This window comes from Ovis canadensis, chromosome 11 (assembly GCF_042477335.2).
Source record: "Ovis canadensis isolate MfBH-ARS-UI-01 breed Bighorn chromosome 11, ARS-UI_OviCan_v2, whole genome shotgun sequence".
Classification (NCBI taxonomy): domain Eukaryota; kingdom Metazoa; phylum Chordata; class Mammalia; order Artiodactyla; family Bovidae; genus Ovis; species Ovis canadensis.
Genome location: NC_091255.1, coordinates 22,960,839 through 22,982,612, shown reverse-complemented (window position 1 = coordinate 22,982,612; position 21,774 = coordinate 22,960,839). Strand labels below are relative to the sequence as shown.

Below are 21,774 nucleotides of genomic sequence, written 5' to 3'. Positions count from 1 at the left end.
CACGTTTTATAAATGGGAGGCTGCAGCTTTCGACTTTGTGACTGCAGAGGTCTGTTTTCTCCTTAGTAAGATGAGAGTGAATGATATTTAGTTTGCAAAGTCGCCTGAAGATCGAGAAAATGTGTAAAGTGCCTAGCTGAATATATCCCACACAATTGCAGTAAGGGTTGAGAGATGATTTACGTGAAAAGCTTAGTCAAACTCGTAGTAAGCCAGAGTAAACTGGTTTTATTATCTGCCTTAGAGACTGCGGACAGGTTACTGTCTCTCTTCCAGGTTCAGTTTGCTAACCTATAAAAGAAAAAAGTCTAGTCAAAGCTATGGTTTTTCCAGTAGTCCTATATGGATGTGAAAGCTGAACCATAAAGAAGGCTGAGGGCGGAAGAATTAATGCGTTTGAACTGTGGTGTCGAAGAAGACTCTTGGGAGTCCCTTGGACTGCAAGGAGATCAAAACAGTCAATCCTAAAGGAAATCAGTCCTGAATATTCATTGGAAGGACTGAAGCTCCAATACTTTGGCCACCTGATGCAAAGAACTGACTCACTGGAAAAGACCCTGGTGCTGGGAAAGATTGAAGGCAGGAGGAGAAGGAGACGACAGAGGATGAGATGGTTGGATGGCATCACTGACTGGATGGACATGATTTTGAGCAAGCCCCAGGAGTTGGTGAAGGACAAGGAAGCCTGGCCTGTTGCAGTCCATGGGGTCGCAAAGAGTCGGACATGACTGAGCGACTGAACTGAACTGAAAAAGCAAATGGCACAATGATACCACTGGGGGGTCGATGTGGGGTTTAGATGAGTTAATGTGTGTAAAGGTAATTTGGAATCTCTTAAGATCTGAGGCAATGTAACGCAAGTGTTCTTATCCTAAGGTTTAGGGACTTCAGCACACAAGATATTTTTGTATTGTTTAGAAAGAGGTGGGGAGGTGGAGGGGTGGAGGGGTGGGAGGGGGTGGGAATTCCCTGGTGGCTCAGCCGGTAAAGAATCTGCTTGCAATGCAGGAGACTCAGGTTTGATCCCTGGGTTGAGAAGATCCCGTGAAGGGAATGGCTACCCACTCCAGTAAAAATTCTTGCTTGGAGAATTCCATGGGCAGAGGAGTCTGGTAAGCTATGGTCCAGGCAATTACAAAGAGTCGGACCCGACTGAGCAATTAACACTTTGAATTTAGAAAAAGAGGCCACTTGGATGGAAGGATTCTTGAATTTCCTTCAGTAGACTTAGAAACAGGAGTTCTTACGGGCGGACTATTTGGAAATTGGCCCTGCCCACCTCCCAAACAGCCAATGAAGAAGGGGCACTGATTCTGGGTGAACCAATTAGAAGCAAGAGTTCCTCTGGGTCGATCAGAAAGAAAAAAGTGCCCTTCAATGACTCACAGTTCGGTGAGAGGGCCCTTTGGGGCAAAGAGTTGAGGGTGGATTTCTTTGCTCACTCTTGGCCCGTGCCCTTGTGCACATCTGTAGGGAGCATATCTACCTGGAACGGAGATGGTGGACAAAGGCCTGGGTCTTACCCTCAGAGAGCAGGCAGCCTGAAGCCAATGTCCTCTGCTAAGGAAAGAACAGAGAATGGATTCAGGCAAAGTCCTGGGGTGAACCTGGGGGAGGAAGATTCTGAAGGGTTCACAATTTAGAAGGATTGTTAAATCTAGAAGGGTAGCTTGAGTATCAGATTAACAAGTCATTTTTGTTTCTTTTTTTAAATATTTATTTTTAATAGAAGGATAATTGGTTTACAATATTGTGTTGATTTCTGCCATACATTAATATGAATCGGCCATTGGTATCTATGTGTCCCCTCCCTCTTGAACCTCCCTCCCACTTCCCATCCCAATCCTCTGGGTTGTCACAGAGCACCGATTTGAGCTCCCTCAGTCATATAGCAAATTCCCACTGGCTACCTATGGTAATGTACATGTTTCCATGCTACTCTCTGTTCATCTCATCCTCACCTTCCTCCACTGTGTCCGCAAGTCTTTTTTCTATGTCTGCATCTTCATTGCTGCCCTGAAAAATGGATTCATCAGTACCATTGTTCTAGATTCCATACACACACACACAGACACACACAGACACACACACACACACACACACACATGTTAATATACGATATTTGAGCGCTTCCCCAGTGGCTCATTGGTAAAGAAACCACCTACAATGTAGGAGATGGGGTTTCAATCCGTGGGTCAGAAAGATCCCCTGGAGAAGGAAATGGCAACCTCCTTCAGTATTCTTGCCTGGGAAATGCCATGGACAGAGGAGCTTGGTGGGCTAGAGTCCATGGGGTCACAAAAGTGTTGGACATGACTAAGTGACTAAACAAAAACCACAATGATGTGTCAATGCAATATTTGGGACATATTTATACTAAAAAAGTATTAGTTGTCATTTATCTGAAATTCGGGTTTAACTGGGCATCCTATATTTTATCTGGCAATCCTAGAGTGTGTGGGGGAGGCAGTGTCAGAAGGTTGCAGTTATGACATGGCATATGGTGTCCTTGACCAACAGATGGACTTTGATAGACCAGATGTAGCTTTGCTTTGGGACAGGAAGCTCTGAGGGGTGTCAGTTGGTAAGGACACCAAGGGCCAAGCTGGAATCAACACCAGGTTTGCTAATTCTTTCTCCAGGCAGAATATTTGCCATCCCTTCCTCCAGCACATCCCTGGGGTTCTCCATTCAGCTGCACTGGCAGGAGAGGGGAAGGCAGGAAGCAGCAGTTCTCTGGAGTCTGAAGGTCTGGAAGGAGACAGGCTCAGCCACAGGGAGAGCTGGCCCTGCTTTCTCTGCATCCCAGGTTAGCTTTGGTCCAGAGACCTGAACACTAAGCATTTCTGCATTTGGAAATTGACTTCCTCTGCTTTCCCTTTGTGTCCTTTAAAAAACATTTAAAAAATATTTTTACTTATCTGGCTGTGCCAGGTCTTAGCTGCCGCATGTGGGATCTATCTTCGTTGTGGCATGTAGGATCTTTAGATGTGGGATTTGAACTCCAGTTGTGGCATGTGGATCTAGTTCCCCCGACCAGGGATTGAACATGGGCCCCCTGCATTGGGAGCATGGAGTCTTAGCCACCGGATCACCAGGGAAATCTCTCCCTTGGTGTCCTTGGTTGGATTATTTCATCTCATCCTCACCTCTCCCCACTCCACTTCTGCTTCTGGTCACTTGGAGATGCCATCAGACTTGGCAATGTCTACAAGAGTTTGTGCAGAAGCTTCCTCTCACCCCTACCCCCACATCCACCCTGGGCTTCAACCATGCCTTTGGGCGGATATGTCTGTTTCTCAGAAAGACAGTGTGTTTCCATGGTTAGTACCTGGGTGCAGGAAGTTCAGTTCCCCATTTGCCTCTGAAGCCTGCTCATAGACCTCAGAGCACCAAATTCTATGATCTTCAGGAATCCAGGGGCCTGTGCACCTCCACAGTGAACTTGCTGTATGTTTTTACTTTCCAGGACACATCTTGAGAACACTTTGAATGCTGTGAAGGCGGGCGGTTTGCCATGTGAGAGGGAGACTGAGGGGGAAAGGAAAATGAGAAAGGCAGGGCAGTTTATCGGAAAGAGAGTATCCACAGCAGGGGTGTCAGAAGAGTGAGGGCAGGAGAGTGGCTTTGGAGGGGGGATCCCTGAAGCATGAGCCAAAATCACCTACATCCAAAATGATACTCTGGGGACAAGTCCATTTATTTATCCGATACCGTTATTTCTTCCTCTGGTGGGAGTGGGTGTGGAGGTGGGAAGGAGTATTTGGAACAAATAATAATGGCTCTTGCTTGCTGAGAAACTAACATGTACCATGCATGTGCTATGTGCCTTATATAAATCATCTTATTGTAACTTTTCAGCTTCCTTATGAGATAGCTACTCACACAAGTATCTTTATTTTACAGATGAGGAAGGTGAGACACAGAGAGATTATATCACTTGTCCATGATCACAAATCTAACAAAGGAGCCAGAGTTCAAATCTGGATAGTATAGCTCCTAAACTCTATATTATCCTGCCTCAAGTTCAAATTTATAAAATGGAATTCTTGGGAATTCCCTGGCAGTCCAGTGGTTAGTTCCATTTCAAAGGGCACACTTTGGTTTCAGGTCAGGGAACTAAGATCCTGCATGCCAAGTGGCAAAAAAAAAAAAAAAAAAAAAAAAACAAACCTTACTTAGGTATATACATTAAAGTCGATTGTAGATGTTGGTTTTTTAAAATAGAGTTCTTGAACAGCTGCATTAAATCATCTGGAGACACTTGTTAAAAACTCAGATTCCTGAGCCCTACTCCAGACCTACTGGATCACTAAATAAATGCTAGAATCCAATGTTTACGAGGAAAACAGAGAAACTTCCCTGGTGGTCCAGTAGTTAAGAATCTGCCTTGCAAAGCAGGGGAGGAACTGAGATCCCGCATGCCTCATGGCAACTAAGCCCAATCACCATAATTCGAGAATCCAGGCGCCACAATGAAAGATCCCCCATGACTTCAGGAAGATCCCATGTGTCACAACTAAGACCCGAACAACCAAATATTTTTTTTTAAAAAAAAAGGAGGAAAACAGCTCTAGGCTTTCCCAGATTCTGGCTCTCTCATTCCCTCCCTGCCCATCTTGGTTGAGCAGGTTCCTGACCCAACAAGTCCTTTCCATAGCTCCTCTTCAAAGAGAGCTACATCCCCTCTCCCTGGACTGGGGCTCATTTCAGGTCCACAGTGCCTCCTAGCCCTCCCAGAGTAGACAGGACTTCTGAGGAACCCATGCTGGGGCCGTCTGGCCATTCCTTCCTCCCTGTCAGGAGGCAGCAGCTGGCCATCGAATCCTCTTCCGGATCGGGACCCCTTGAATCAGTCAGGATGTGTGGACCCGGAAGAGGCCCCGCTGGGCCTCAGTTTCTCTTTTCATAATATGAGAAACAGTCAGCTCTGTCTCTGCCCCTTCCTCCTCCCCAGGAAGTGTGCAGAACACAAAGCAGATATTATCAGAAGGAATTCTGGGCTCCGGAGAAAAGTGCTAATGGAGTGATCAACCTCTGAAACCCACAATAATAGGGATAATCAGAGGAATAATGAGGATGTGAGTTAGCTCAGGAGAACTGAAGAGGACACATTTCCCAGAGTTGTGAGGACTTTACCTGTGATAATTTAGATTCTTTATTGACCTCTGTGTATTTTAAGCTGTGAGTCAATTTTAGAAGCCCTGACTTTCTAGCAACCCCCTCTTTCTCTGGAAGAGAAATTTCCTCTTTACAACACAGATGGATGTGGTCTCAGCCTGGGTCACATTCAAGAGTATACCTACCTTTCTAATTCCCTGTACATATGCACACATGTCATGCTGCTAAGGGACTGGAAGAAGCAAGAAATTTTGTGCAACACAGACCTGGGTTTGAATCTTGCCTTTTTTCACATTCTGTTGACCTTTTCAAATTAACCGATCTCTGAGTGTCTGCCATTAAAAATGGCACAATAGGGGAGTTCCCTAGTGGTCCAGTGGTTAAGAATCCACCTTCCAGTGCAGGGCACACAAGTTGATTTCTGGTCGGGCGGGGAACTAAGATCCCACATGTTGCTGGGCTACTAAGCCTGTGTGCTACAATCACAACTAGAGAGGTAGTGTGTTGCAAAGAAGACACAGTAAAGCCAAAATTTAAAAAAAAAAGGAGGGAGGCAATAATAATTCCTGCCTTTTCTGTGCTGTGCTTAGTTTCTCAGTCGTGTCCGACTCTTTGCAACCCCATGGACTGTAGCCTGCCAGGCTCCTCTGTCCATGGGGAGTCTTCAGGCAAGAATACTGGAGTGAGTTGCCATGCCCTCCTCCAGAGGATCGTCCCAACCCAGGGATCAAACCCAGGTCTCCTGCGCTGCAGGAGGATTCTTTACTGTCTGAGCCACCAGGGAAGCCCAACTAGACAATTAATAGCTATTCAGTTTTATCAAGTGGTGGGGATTGGCTGTACGTACATAAGTGGACGTGCATGTGTTCTTCACGCGGGTTTCACACTCAGATGCTCTCACAGCCACTAGGTATACACAAGCCCGTCCTGCCGCAGGACAATCCCGTAAACATTCCCTCCCAAATGCTTTCTGGCTCAGAGTCGTATCATCAACTGTAACCTTCATCATGGTTTACTCTTCTGGTTTGTTTTTTACTCACAGCAGGGCCCAGGGGACTTGCCAGGAACACAATAAAAGCCTGGCCAATCTGGCCATGTGCCCCACTTCCCTTCCACATAAAGGCTGTCTAACCTCCAGGCATCTGGCCTGAAAGACCGGGTCAGGACCTGTTTGGCATCTGTGGCTTTGCTTAAAAGACCTGCTAACAGGAAAGTGTCTGGTTCCTTTCCACCCCAAACAGGAAGGGCCTGCCTCTGTCCAGAGGACAGGGCAGCCAGTCACTCATAAGAAACACACCCACCTCCAGGCTCTGCTCTGGAGTGTCAGCCTAATCTTTGTGGGAGGGAGTTTTGCTCTCTAGGAAGGTTGGAGGTGTGGGGCTCCAGGGGCCCCTCCGAGGGGTGGGCGGTGGGAGATGACAACAGCTGGCACGGAGCAGGCCTCGAGTGTTCAACGAATACTCACTGAGCACTTACTCTGTGCTCTGTGGGGAAGTAGGAAAGTCCTAGACATGTTTTTTTTTTTTTAACATGTTTCATTTTATGCTATGTGTGGTTTATATATATATATAAATTTATTTATTTTAATTGTAGGTGGGCTGCCATCTCTGGGGTTGCACAGAGTCGGACACGACTGAAGCGACCTAGCAGCAGCAGCAGCAAACATGGTTTTTGAGATTCGGGAGTTTGTAGACAAACCATGCCACTTTTTTTTTTTTGCCTTTTATTTATTCATTCAATACAGGTTCTCCCTCTCTCACTCTCTCTCTCTCTCTCATACACACACACACTTTTTTTGGGTGTTTACTGTTTCAGGTGTTGTACAAGGCGCCAGGGGTGCTCAGAAATGAACAAAGCAACCCAATGACAGAACAAGTTGGCCTCTAAGCAGGTAGGCAAGCCTTGAATTACATGGTACAATTGTGAGTTCCACAGGATTTCACAAGTGGCGAAGGATCCCTGTGGTCTGGTTTTTACTCTGGTGGGAGTAATAACCTCTCCCTGCTTCCTCTCTTGCCTGCTAGTCTGTTCTCCAGATAGCAGCCAGAGTAATCCTGGTAAAACAGGTCAGATCCTGTTGACACGCTGCTAAACGGCTCCCTCTACTGGCTTCCCTTCTCATCCTGAGTAAAATCACAGTCCTTGCAGGGTCCTGCTGCTGCTGCTGCTGCTAAGTCGATTCAGTCATGTCCAACTCTGTGCAACCCCATAGATGGCAGCCCACCAGGCTCCCCCCGTCCCTGGGATTCTCCAGGCAAGAACACTGGAGTGGGTTGCCATGTCCTTCTCCAATGCATGAAAGTGAAAAGTGAAAGTGAAGTCGCTCAGTCGTGTCCAACTCTTAGCAACCCCATGGACTGCAGCCCACCAGGCTCCTCCATCCATGGGATTCTCCAGGCAAGAGTACTACAAGGCTCTATTCCAGTAATGGAAGGGTTAGGAAGCCAGACTGGGTGGAGGCAACTTAGAAATGACCAAATAGCAAGAACACTCTACCAGCCATAGGCTGGAGGGATGAAGGGAAGGAGCCCAGGAGCCAGGGTCATCGAGGGAAACTGGGTCTCTGGAGAGACACTCATTGTGACAGACAGAGAAAGGAGGGGATGAGGAAGGAGAAAGAGCCCTCAGAAAGGAGTCTTAGCCACTGGACTACTAGGGAAGTTCTGATCCTCCCTTTTTCCTACTACCTAATTTCCCACCTAGATGCTCACTAACCATTCTAACTGGAAGCTACCACCTAAAGGAAACTTTGAAATTGAAACCAGCCTGCAGTATTCAACTCCCCAAATGAGGACCCGAGGAATGGATCAGGCAGAAACAGACCCAGTACTAAGACCTTCCCAGACACATTCTGCTAAATGCTGATGCGTGAAAAGCACCTGCTGTCTTCCCTAAGTATGCATGCTCAGTCGCTTCAGTCGTGTATCTGAAGTGGGTGCCGTGCCTTCCTCCAGGGATCTTCCAGACCCAGGGATCGAACCAACATCTCTTATATCTTCTGCATTGACAGGCAGGTTCTTTAACACTAGTGCCACCTGAGAAGCCCCCTAAATACACAAAGAATCTGCCGGCAGATACACAGAGTGAGGATTAAAGTTTGTTGCAGATAATCATCCTCAGGCAAAAGCCTGGAAGGCAGGAAGGTACAGGAGTCAATCTTGAGTCTGTTGGCATTAGAGAAGAACCCTTGGAAAGAAGCCCCAGAACAATGTGGAGCTGGGAGGAGTTCTCTGTTTCACAGAGTTCTCTGACCACAGACACTGTAAGAACAATGAGTTTGGCCCAAAGGCCTGGTGGTGAGCTCTGCTTCTGTTCTTCATTGTCTGTGTGAACATGGTAACAAATTTCACTTTCCCAAGTTTCAGTGTTCAGTCTACAAAATGTGCGTTAACAGCATGTCTATTTCACAGGGCTGTCCAGATTAAATGAGATAATGGATATACATAAAAAATTAAATGTCACTCCTTTGATTAGATGTCTCAGAAATTCCCCAGTTTTAAATTTAACATCTAACCTCCTCCACAAGGCACACAGGATCTTCAAGATGTGACTTCTGCCTACTTCTTTCACTTATCACCATTCCCCACCCCTGCAACTCTGCAGACGAGCCAGACTGAATCACTTAGAATTCCCAGAACTTTGCTCTTCCCTGGTGTTTGCAAATAATAGCCCTTTCTGCCGGTTCCTGATATACAGCCCCCAGTTAATTCCTGTTTTTTCTTCAAAGCTCAGTTTAGGAAGCATCTCTTGCAGGAAGCCTTCTTTCATCACCCCTCCACCCTTCACGTGGGCTAGGTGCTCTTCCTCTGTGTTCAGAGCACCCTCTGCATCCTCCGATTCTAGGATGTTCAGTAGTTGATTGGAATCACAGGTTTTGCTGTCCCTCTTCTGAGAAAGCACTTCCTGGAGGACAGGAGTTGCCCTGCTTCCTGTTTCTCTATCTCTAGGCCTTCTAGGACCTGACACCTAGTAGACCTCAGGACATGGCAGCTGAGAGAAGAATGCATGAATGCTAGCATGGATGAATCGTGGTACAAATGAAGGGGTCCATGATGAGCAACAGTTTTTGTATATCCATCTCCCTTTTCTTAGACTTAAAAAATAATTTTAATTAATTAATTAATTAACTTTTGGCTGTGCTGGGTCTTTGCTGTTGTGTGGGCTTCTCCCTAGTTGAGGCCTGCAGGGGCTACTCTTTGGTTGTGGTGCATGGGTTTCACGTTGCGGTGGCTTCTCGTTTCGGAGCACAGGCTCTAGGGCACTCGGGCTTCAGTAGCTGTGGCACGTGGGCTCAGTAGAAGTGGCTCCCCAGCTCTAGCGCACAGGCTCAGTAGTTGTGGCTCACAGGCTTAGTTGCTCCTCGACAAGTGGGATCTTCCTGGACCAGGGATTCAACCCGTGGCTCCTGCATTGTCAGCTGGATTCTCTATCACTGAGCCACCAGGGAAGCCCTATCCATATCTTAAAATACTTCAATTCTAAAAAAATTTGAAAAGAGGAAGAAAAACCTAGAAGTCCTGTCCTCTGCTTTCCCCACCAGCAATAACCCAGTTCTCTCCTCCCTGACTTCTCCTCTGGGTTATCTTCCTCGATCTATAAACTGAATGGCTACATCGTTTTTAGTCATGAAAAAATTTTTACTCCTGGGACTTCCCTGGTGGTCCAGTGGTTAGGACTTCACCTTCTGTTATAAGGGGTGTGGGTTCGATCCCTGGGTGGGGAGCTAAGATCCCACATACCTAGTGGCTAAAAAACCAAAACATAAAACAGAGACAATGTTGTAACGATTCAATACTTTGAAAATGGTCCACATTAAAAAAAAAAGACTTTCAAAGAAAAGAATTTTTTTTCCTTTAACTTTGCTTATTTGGACCTGTCTATAGAGCTCTGTGCGGAGAAGGCAATGGCAACCCACTCCAGTACTCTTGCCTGGAAAATCCCCATGGACGGAGGAGCTTGGTAGGCTGCAGTCCATGGGGTCGCTAAGAGTCGGACACGACTGAGCGACTTCACTTTCACGCATTGGAGAAGGAAATAGCAACCCACTCCAATGTTCTTGCCCAGGGATGGGGGGAGCCTGGTGGGCTGCCATCTATGCAGTCGCACAGAGTCGGACACGACTGAAGTGACTTAGCAGCAGCAGCAGCAGCATAGAGCTCTGTGACCCTCTACATCCAGAGCTGAGCTCACATTTACTGCTAGTATAATAAAGATGACCTCTTGCCTCCTTTTCTTACCTGAAGGCAATAATCCTTTTCCCCCTTTTACAACAAGAATGTATCATCCAAATATTAACAGTAATGGAAGCATTTTTCTTGAGGTTCTATGGTCACAGTGGTCTCTAGCACTAACTATTTCAAAAGTACTTTTGTCCATCTGTTCTCTGTTGTATGATCCCAATCCAGATGACCCTTTAGTGCCTGAGATTGCTTGAATCATTGGACTGGTCTTCCCATAGTTTTTATGTAATGGCACATACAAGAACATCAGAGCAAAGACATACAAGTTCCATATGCCATAGATGCCAGTGAAAAAGGCACTGTTCACTTGGACTGTGACATTGCCCCACTTCCAATGACCTTCAGTCACCTAAAGATGAAGAAGATGATGTCATGGCAGCACAGGATAAGGTGATAAGCATGAGGAACTTGAACTTGAAAATTAGCCCTGAATTCTCCCGGCTGGTTTTGTCCATATGTTTCCTAGTGAATCTGAGGTTCTTGCTTCGTTGGGAGAGAATTTGCATACAAAGTGATATTTGTATTAAGAAGTGGATTTATTTATTTAGAAAGAAACACATTCCACAGACAGACTGTGGGCCATCTCAGAAGGCAAGAGAGCCCTGAAGGGAGTAATTCTGAACATACCACTCCACCTCCAGCCCAACGTGCTCCTCCTTCCGTTTCCTATCACAGTGAATGACTAACCTATCCACCTGTCAAGTGTGGAATTTACCCAGGACTTCTTGCTTTTTTCCCCACTCAAACTGCTCACCAAATCTTGCCCATTCTACTACCTATGTATGTAAGGGATCTTTTCACTCACCTCCATCCCCACAGTTAAAACCTAAGTCCAGGCCACTATTATCCCTCACCAGAACTATTCCATTGATCACCTAATTGGTTTCTTTGCTTTTAGGCACCTCTCATCTCCATACATTCTTCCTATTGCAGCCTGAAAATGCAAATCTGATCTTCCTTTAAAATCTTCTGGCAGGAGGTATCCACTGCCTTCAAGACAAAGCACAAACTCTAATGAACTTTACAAGATCTCAGCTCTTTAGCCCTCTACTCTTCTGGCTTCATCTCCTACCACACTCCCCTTGCCAGTAAACTTCAAACATATCGAATCATTTGCTTCATAGCTAGGGAAAAGCACTTTTCCCTTCTAGAGAAGTACGTGGCTTCCAGTCATCATCTGTAGTTTGGCTCAGATGTCACGTCGCCTTTGGAGAAAGTGTCCTTGTGTGCTCTCTGAGCTTTCACAGCCTCATCGCACTCTGGAGAGCTCGAGCCCCCTCTAGCCTGTACAATAGAATGGTCAGACACACAGGCAGCGGTGTCTGGTAACCGGGATTCCAGTTCCACGTTGGCCATTTATCAGTTCTGCGACTCAGGGCAAGCGAATTTTGCCTTCTTGTCTGTAAGGTGGGCACAGTATTTCATTAGTCAATGGTGAGAATTCTATGAGATGATGCAAGCTACCTGACAGAATTAGCTATTATCCTAGAACTGAAAACTAAAGCTCGATTCCTCACCCTGACACATCTTCAGGGTTCAGTTTGTGTGTGAATTACCCGCCCCCCCCCCCCAATCTTTTGGCCCCGCAGCATGTCACATGGGATCTTAGCTCCTACAAACTCGCATCAAACTCGCGCCCCCTGCATTGGAAGCGCGGAGTCCTAACCAGTGGGCCGCCAGAAAAGTCCCCTGTGTGTTATTTTAAGGCATACGTTTGCTCCAGTGTCACCTCGTAGTCTGTTACCCGACAAGGTAGTTAACGGGGAAGCGACTCGGTCCGTCAGGAGTTTCCGTCTGGGAACAACTTCCAAGGCCCCCAGGTGGTTCAAGCAGTGCACAGCCCAAACCTACTGAACTAGGGCATACCACTAGAAATCTGATAGAAAGAAAGGCCTTTTCTAACCATATAACCTATGTTTATAAGGCCTCTTCTCTTTCACTTCCAACCTCGAATTCTACCAGATCAAGTCAAGTGAGAAACAGGACTGTAATCAGGACGGACCGGGTAGGCTCAGCTTCCGCCCCGTCCCGACCGCGGCGTTGGTACTTCCTTTCCTCAATTCCCTCTCAATAATGGTACCGTCCACGGAGGGGGGAACGAGAAGGGATTCTGAAGTCTTCCGAGTTCGGAGGGCGGTCCTAGCACAGAGTCACCCCTCGAGTCGCGGCGCTGTCGTACCGCCCACTGCCCTCTGATTGGCTGCCGAGGGCCCGCAGTCGAGCCCAGCGCGCCGCGCCGCCCTCAGTACAGCTCCGGCCGCCGTGCCGCCTGGCTCTGGTTTACCTTGTTCTCTGCGGGCTGTGGGGGCTTCGCGCCGCGGCCGTTAGTCATGTCGGGTAGGTGACTTCTTCAGCGAGCAGCGGCAGCGGCGAGAAGGGGCCCGGCGGGGTTGGGCCGTCTTCCCGCCCACCGGAGGGCCCCGAGGGAAGCCTCCGGCCCTGAGGGAGGCTGGGGTGGGGGGGCGGCGGCGGCCGCCGCCATGTTGGACTGAAGGGACGCACGCTCCCAACGCTCTCCGTCTGCAAAACTCGGCGGGAGCGCCTCGAGCCCCCAGTCTCTTGACCCAGCCCTTGGAACCTGAGGCGACGTGCCGCTCCCGGGGGAGGGTGTGTGAATCGGGGTGGGGGCGGAGGCCGCTACGCCATCGTAGGGGCGGGGGGAGCCCGTGATTAGAGCATCAGCCGGAGAGAATCGGTGCTTCTGGTTCTCCGCTTCGCCTCAGATCTTTCAGCGAGGCCTCAGGCCAGTCGTCTCGCCGTCTCGTCCCTCAGTTTCCCCATCCGTGAAGTGGAGCTGGGCCTTCCTGACTCACCCATTCATCAGGTGCGGGCCTTGATGCTCTAGGAGCCCTTTTTAAAAGGATGTTGCCTGACACGAAATCCTACATGTCGTCATTCATGTAGTAGCCTCCCTGATTCGAGTTGGGGGTGTTTGCATCTAATTCAGCATCCTGTTCACCCTCCTCTGTCATCTTCTCAGACTCTCTAAAGTTGTCTCCTCACGAGCTTGAAAGTGAGCCTTGTCTATTATTAATGGGCTCGTGTAGATGCTTGCTGCATTTACGTTGAAACATACAAACGAAAGGAAAACGCAGTCTTCCACCAAATGATAAATGATAACACTTAAAATGATACAGGAACCCCCCGCCTCCCACCCCACCTCGTTGTGTGGAGGAGACAGAGAGGCCTTGGTCTCATCAGGACAGCCCATTTAGATCCTGCTAAAGCAGAATATACAGTCTGGAAGGTGGATCTACTCTCTTTTTGGAGTATAGCCGATTAGCAATGTTGTGGTAGTTTCAGGTGAACAGCAGAGAGACTCAGCCATAGATACATATATATCTATTCTCCCTCAAACCCAGATCTGCCCTTGATTTAGCACTCTTAGATGCCACACAAGGTCCTCTGCCGTTTGGTACATCACCGGCTGCAAAGACAGACTCAGCTTTCCACTTACTAGAAACCGGCACAAGAGTTAGATACTACTGTTGAGGTGGAAAAGCAGAACACGTACCTGAAAGCCGTGTGATTGGGATGAAAATGACTGCTGGCAGAGTATTTTACATTTTTTTCCCCAAGGGAGAACCTGTTGATAGGAAAAAAAAAACAATTCCTTTTCTCCAAGTAATCCAGTTTTGCAGAAGGGTGGAAATGTGTGACAAAAAGAAAGCAACAGGCTAAGAGGAGACCATGTTAGCAAGAATGGTTGGACTGGGGAATGATGAACATTCCTTAAATTAACATGGATGTTAAGTCAGAATGTTGATCTTTTGGGGAAAGGGGCATTTACCTGATGTAAGAGGGTAGTAATTGAACAGAATTAATTTCTTTAATTCTTGCTCAAGTGAGAAGTAATTTCTTACCCCAAAGTAGATGTTGGGATACATTTAATTAGGTGCATAATTTGGAATGAAGTCTAGTAAAGTTCCACAGAAGTACATGTAAACACACTCTAAGGAGGGTGTGAAACCTCTCTGTGATTTAAAAAAGTTTTCATACCTTCATGGAGAAATTTACCATTTCAGTGGATATAGTTCTCATTAGCAACTATTGACCTGTCTTGATTTTTAATGTGATTATTGGTTTAAAGCAGTGGCTTATTTTTGTAGGACTGGGTAGCTTTTATGGAAAATTAAATTTTAGAGGTATACTGTTTGCAAAATCCATGATTTTCAGTGTGTCATAATAGTGTATGAGCTGGTTAATGCGTTATTACAGATCTTCAAAATCACCAACAGTACATATCCTTGTTTTGTAATTTGAGTGTTTTTAATATTGAAATTGACTTTCATGTCAAAAAGAACTATTTAATAATTTGCTTATTTCTACATTAAGTCAATTAAGTTCTACTTAGTGTTAGATAATATTTGTACATTTTGTAATTTGTGTATAAAAATAATACTTATGACTTGGTATAAAAATAGGAATGATGTTTTTGACTTATTCTTGATGAATGTTTAAGTTAATAAATTTAACAGCTGACTCCCTCCTAAACAACTAATAACATTCAGCTTATGTAAATCCGTTAAACATTCCAAACTATACTTAAAAATTTATCAAATTGACTCAAACCACTCTAGGTGCCTGACAAGACAGATTTATAAATCTAGTAAGATAGTGTGTACATAATCAACAATTAAGTCAGAATTGTAAATATTGTGAGTCAGACTCTCAGATAAATATTAGCTGACACCTTTGAAGTTAAAGTCAAATCTGTTATCACTTATACATATAAAAGTTACAAAGTCAAGATACTTCTTTTGGCAGTATGGCAGACTAAGATAACTTGCAAATATTCTGTCTACAAATAAATAAAAATGCGGGACTTAGCATAAAACAAAGGGCGGGCTTCTGCTGCCAGAAGTGAAGTAGAAGCCAGCATGGTAGGCATAGAGCTAACTTGGTGGTTTCCCTGAAGAGGATGATGTAGGTCACAGTATTCAGAGAGTTGGAGTTTATTGCTCAATTAACTAAGCACAGGAGATGAAATATTGAAACCTTTAGAGCCTTGTAGTGGGACCTGAGACTCTTACTTAAACCCTGGATGTTTAAAGGACTGTATCTTTAGTGAAAGAATGAACTAGAAAAAAACCTTTGTATCAGCATAGGAGATAACAAACCTGGGCCTTGAGTAAGAGGGGAAAAAGTCTTTTTCCGAGAATTTGTAACCTGGGACCTGGGCTTCATAGTTCAGTGTACATTTAGACTAGGTATGAGGTCCAGGAAATCTCAAGCCAAGAAATTTAATGTAAAAGTTGGTTCTAGACTGGCAGTAAGAACCTTGGGGTTCTTAGAAACAAATGAAAACCTTTTCTGAGGAAATTTCAGAGCGTGGGTCACTAGGAATTTTGTTGCAGAATTCTGGGAAACAACTCACCAAAATGAGAGTGACAGATGGTATTTGCACCCCTAATTAGATGGTTTGGACAAGCGTATTGTAGGTTTAAAATTATTAAAAACCTAAAAAGGAATCAGCCCTAAGACCAAGACTTGAAAAAAGGTTACATATATTTGAAAAAGAACCAAGTGTAACTTCTAGAGGTAGAGAAAGTGGCTAAGTTGAATTGCAGATAGATGTAGCCAGAAGAAATAACTAGGGAGATAGAAAATAGATGGGGTTTAATAATTACCCAGGATTCAATTCAGAAGGTTAAAATGAAGAGTGAGAGATTAAGAAACATGGGAGGGACTGTCCTTGGTTGTCCAGTGGTTAAGATTTGATGCTTCCAATGCAGAGGATGTGGGTTTGATTCCTTGTTGGGTCACTAAGATCGCACATGGTCTGGCGTGCAGTCAGAAAGTTCAAAAAAAAAAAGAAAAAAAAAAAAGGAAAGTAGATTGGGAAGCTCTGACATACATCTGAGTTTGAGAAGGAGAAAATGGTAATTGATACTTGAGAATTTTCCAAAATTGATGGATCAAGAAGCAGTAGTCTCAAACATGAGACATAAAAGTCAGTTCATACCCAGATACATAAATGTGAGACTACGGATTTATGAAACACCAGTAACAAACCTATCGGAAGAAATAGGGAAATGGTAAGATTGGTAATTTCTTAAAAGTTTTAAGAAGCCGCTAAATAATGAAGTGATCTTTGAAGTTTAGAGGAAAAATAACGTATGACCTTGAATTTTTTATCCAAATAAAAGACAAGACCACTTTCAGGCCTTTACTGAAGGAACACAGAAAAAGAAATCCAGAAGGGAGGGGTAGGATGCAAAAAAATGTAGAGGAAATAAATGCAGTAGATAAAAAGTATTGACTGTATGGAATCTTGAGGATTAAAATGATTACATTTAGAGTTTTTACAGTGGAAGCAAATGATACGGGAAAAAATGTGGAAGCAAAATGATAGGTGAAGGCTGTAATTGGCGTTATAGCATTAAAATTCTTATATTCTAGTGGAGGTTGAAGATCATTTTGAACTTGGTCAAAAATGTATGTTAAAAATTGAACATAATCTTTAAATTAATGAATGGTAACTTATTGCTGCTGTAACTTATTATAAAAACAGAATTTGAGCATCTAAAGCAGTAGAGGGGGAAAAGAGGAAAATCCAGTAGAAGGAAGTGAAGGAGTTGGGGGGAAAAAGACCCTGGTGAGTCCAGTATAGGCTAGTAGTAATAAATAAAAAGTAACAGGAGTGGAAATATGAAAACATCCATTGAGAGACAGATTGTCCACATTGGGAAAAATTGATCTAGATTTATGCTTTCAAAAATGATACAAAAAGTGAAAATGTTAGACAGTCAGTGATGCCCGACTCGACCCTGTGGACTGTAGCCGGCCAGGCTCCTCTGTCCATGGGGTTATGCGGGCAAGAATACTGGAGTGGGTGAGCATTCCCTTCTCCAGGGGATCTTTCCTACCCAGGGATCGAACCACGAGCTTCTGCATTGCAGGCAGATTCTTTACCATCTGAGCCACCAGGGAAGATCTCTAAAGCATCAGAATAAGAAATGTTAAGAAATATAGAGATAGGAAAGACTAATCGGGCAAACATCAACCAAAAGGAAGATTGCTTAGTTACCAGTCAAAAGAAAGTTTGGACATTTTTAGTGATAGTCTTCATGTTAAAAGGAATGTTAAAAGGAAATTCACCAGGAAGGTGTAAATATGTACTTTTATGTGCCTGACAGTATAACCTCAAAATGTGGAAGCAAAAAGCACAGAAGAAATGGACAAATACAGAATCAGACAGGGAATTTTAAGTTTAAACATACTTCTCTGTGTAATTAATAGATCAGGTAGATGAAACAGTAGGAATAGGAATGATAGAATTAACAAGCATCTTAACAAAATTCTTTGAACATTTAGAAAATGCAGTTCTTTTCAAGCACATAGGGGGCATTTATGGACGTCAAAGTATTTACCAAGGGGAAAAGCAAAATCCTGACAAATACCCAGAATAGAGAAAATACCTTTTTCTGGCTGCAATGGAATATAATTAGAACCACAAAGAGTATCAAAACCCTGTACACTTAGAAGTAAAAGCACTTCTGAATAATTCATGGGCCCAGATAATAAGGCTCAAGTGCCAAGTACTTAATAATGAGCAATTGTTTGAAATGCCTTAGAATTTATTTTTTGTCATACAGTTTATAAACTGATTTTCTCTGAATGTAAATCATCTCTACTTTTTCAGTCAAGTATACTAAGGGCTAGACTTGTTGGTCAATATGCTTCTATGTTCTAGAGTTTTAAAGTCAGCCAGCTGAAGAAGACATATTTACACTTTCAGAGAGAAGTGACTGGGTTAAGAGCTCTAACCCTTACTTCATAGATTAGGGTCGTATAACATGTGTGCTGTGTACTTCTATAATTCTTGCCTGAGCCAAAGTATAATAAGATCTTGGACTCTACTTTGTTGCTGGGAGAACCCACATCAGTGCCTTGGGATATAATTTAACCTAAAGCTTTATATCCCCAGTGTTTGTATATTTGTTTCACTCTTACACTCCCTCCTTGCACTGTAATCCTTTTTAGTTTCTGAATTGGTTGAAACTAATTTCCTTTGCCATTTGATAGAAGCATCTAATATTTTAGATACACCTAGTCTTTGAGATGCATCTAACCTTTTTATGATCTAGGTAGATTCTATATTCTTTTCATATATTTCTTACTTGATTGTTAGCTACAAATCTAGTCATTTTATTATTACAGGCTTGTGCGTGCTAAGTCACTTCAGTCATGTTTTACTCTTTACAGCCCTATAGACTGCAGCCCACCAGGCTCCTCTGTCCATTGAATTCTCCAGGCAAGAATACTGGAGTGGGTTGCCATGCCTCCTCCAGGGGATCTTCCCAAGCCAGGGATCGAACCCATGTCTCTTAACATCTCTTGCGTTGGCAGGCAGGTTCTTTACCATTAGCGCCACCTGAGTATTATGGGCAGTGATGCACAATTTTTTTCCACCTCGGTTAGCCACCAGGGAAGCCAAGTTCTCTTTTCTAGTAGCTAAGTCATGTCCGACTCCTGTGATGATGCTGTGGACTGTAGCCCGCCAGACTCCTCTGTCCATGGGATTTCCCAGGGAAGAGTACTGGGGTGGGTTGCCGTTGCATTCTCCAGGGGATCTTCCCGACCCATGGGTCAAACCCGCAGCTCTTGCATTGGCAGGTGGACTCTTGACCACTGTGCCACATGGGAAGCCCCAGTTCTTTTACTCATCACTAGTAAAGTTAGGTCATTCATTTGAATCTGAGGAGAATCCCAAAGGATATATACTAACTGGCCAAGTCCCTGAAGGCATTGATAAAGTTGGGGTTAAACAGCTGACTTAGCTTTTTACCAAGTCTTCAGAGATCTTATTGTTTCTACTGACAGCCAGAGCAGTCCAGTCCAATCCAAGGGAATGCTGTATATTCTTTTCCTTTCCTTTTCTTAGAGTGTGTATTTTCCGTTTTTTAAAAGTCCTGATTAGTTTTAACAGATGTCTTTTTGTATATAAAGATAGTATAGCTTGAGCTTTTGAGTTTTTGTTAAAAGGATGGGTTTTTCACTGATTGTTTCTTATTTATTTACTTGGTTTTTGTGACATCAGGACATATTTGTAGAGTAGTTGTTTTCAGAGATATTACTGTAAATAGCCAATACTGTTGACACAGATTTTTCCTTGCACTATATTTTTAACTTGTAGTTTTCCTTTCTGTAGTTACTTTTTATAATATTTTCTTATCACATTTCATCTGTAAGAGCTAAAGTCAGCCTTTGAGGGAAGCCTACTTTTAAATAAGATTAAACATTCTTTTTATGTGTTTTAGATTCTGGAAGTTACGGTCAGTCTGGGGGTGAGCAGCAAAGGTAAAGTATATGCACATTTCAGTAATACCATGAATGAGTAGAACTGAGGAAAAAAGATACATTTAGTCAGGTGTCCCTCTTGAGATGTGGTATCTTGATGTCTTAAAGAGTTAAATATTAGCTTGTCGAGGGGAAAGAGTTGGCCTAGGTACATAGATGCTATAAAATATATATATATTTTTAAAGGCTGTTTGAATCAGTAAATATAGATGCCCCCTAGAGATTAAAACAAATCTCACAGGTATTGTAAAGATTGTTTTCTTTAAGAAAGTTTTCAGCAGAAATCATCATTAAAAGGATTTAAGCAGTTGAACTATAGCAGCTTCTTTGAAAAAGCATTTTTTTGATTGTATATAATATGCTAACATGTTTCTGGAGTGGATTTTCTTGAAGTGCTATGATAGTGTTTAGTGTTTTTAAAGGCTCCTTGCCATGCTCACAATAAAAAGTCTGTTTTTATGTGAATACATTCACATGTAGTAGAATTCTCTTGCTTCCTAGAAATACAGCCTTCAACTTACACTATAAATGTTTTGCAGCTCAGTGTGAGATTTTCAGGAGAGCATCTCAGAATCATCTGTCATCAAGTTTTAAGCTTAATGAAAACAAGACCGATTTGACTTTTTTATTTTTATAGGATAGACCCTCATAGTAGGCAACTGGCAAATGTTTATTCAATGAAATATATTTTATAAAGTTAAATTCTTTTAGTACTTGACAGCTCTAAACTAATACTTTGTTTGGCAGATGTTTTATTTTTCTTTGGCATATATTCAGAAAGTTTATTTCTGTTAAAGCTTATATACAATAACATTAAAGAAAGTTCGAATCTGAGGAAGCTACATGTATTCATTCAGTCAAAAACTATGCCAGGCTGTGTTGTAACACTGAGGGTACAATACACTTTTACTCTGTGATAGTGCTCTGAAGATATGCATACCTCTATTACTGAGGCACTAAAAATTGGACATTCAGTGCCACACTGTGCCTCTTCTAGGATCTTAGAGGCAAGTTAAGGTAAATGGTAGGAAGAAATTAACCTGTCAAAGCACAGTTAAATTGATTGAAGCTCTAACTTAGAGTCTTTTTTTTTTTTTCAAGTTACATATTTATGAGTCTGGCTACCATGTAGTCATTCCTTTCTATCCCAGCCTCTCACCATCCAAGCATAATTCTCTTGGGACGTTTTAGCTCTGGTGGTAAAGTTTTTGTTTGTTCTTTTTTTTGCACAATAAGCGTATTTTTATTTATTTTTATCTTGGGCAGCATTGGGTCTTAGGTGTGGTGAAGTTTTTTTTGTGGGAGATTGTCAAAGCAAAACTTCTGGGGATTGACATTCAAGAGGTCTCGGAACAACTTCATTTATGTTTTGACAGTCTTTGGTTATCACCTTTCAATTTAGACTCTTAAGAGGTAGGCAGATTGACCATTTTTCAAGAAAGAAGCTTGTATTTGGGTTGAAAGTTGAAAATAAGGATAGCGTTCTTGTAAGCTTTTAAATTCTAGCACATATCTTTCAAGTAGTACGTCTTTCTTTTACAGTTATTCTTCCTATGGAAATCAAGGCAGCCAAGGTTATGGACAAGCACCACAAGTAGGTTAAATATAAATTGAGTTCTTTATAAATAGTTTTAATTTTAAATATACAATGAAACTTCTATTTATCTAAATTTCAGAGCTATTCTGGCTATGGACAAACTACTGACTCTTCATATGGACAGAACTATAGCGGCTACTCCAGTTATGGACAAAGCCAATCAGGTTGGACCGATTTGTTAAATTTACTATTTTAGAAGTTAAGAAATCAGAACCTTTCCTAAATGTATATCCATTCAATCTTTAGGTTATTCACAGTCCTACAGTGGTTATGAGAATCAAAAGCCCAGCTCATACAGCCAGCAATCTTATAATAACCAGGGACAGCAAAATATGGAATCATCAGGAGGGTAAGGAAACAGTAGAGTGCTGAGGTTGTGTTGGGAAGTGAAAGGAACACTGTGGGTATTAAACAGTTTCCACCAAAAAGGCCTTGCTTTAAACACTTCAGAAAAGTGTTGATGAAGTATGAATTTCATAGTTTTGTGTTATAAATAATGTGGAAATTGTCAGT

General features: G+C 43.4%; 1 protein-coding gene and 1 long non-coding RNA gene across 2 annotated transcripts in view; one reads left to right on the top strand and one right to left on the bottom strand.

Moving 5' to 3' along the window:
* Positions 1-10,878: 10,878 nt before the first annotated feature.
* Positions 10,879-12,428, bottom strand: LOC138414634 (uncharacterized). The gene is made up of 2 exons (XR_011246935.1): positions 12,074-12,428; positions 10,879-11,761 (listed from the first exon to the last, which is right to left on the bottom strand). It is a non-coding gene; the product is annotated as an uncharacterized lncRNA (long non-coding RNA).
* A 144-nt stretch (positions 12,429-12,572) lies between these two features.
* TAF15 (TATA-box binding protein associated factor 15) overlaps positions 12,573-21,774 on the top strand; it is a 29,253-nt gene continuing 20,051 nt past the window's right edge. Inside the window, exons 1-5 of the mRNA XM_069542659.1 lie at positions 12,573-12,698; positions 19,625-19,664; positions 21,207-21,258; positions 21,341-21,425; positions 21,508-21,610. Of these exons, the coding sequence (XP_069398760.1) occupies positions 12,692-12,698; positions 19,625-19,664; positions 21,207-21,258; positions 21,341-21,425; positions 21,508-21,610 (287 nt within the window). The 5' untranslated portion in view covers positions 12,573-12,691. The remainder of the gene's footprint in view (positions 12,699-19,624; positions 19,665-21,206; positions 21,259-21,340; positions 21,426-21,507; positions 21,611-21,774) is intronic.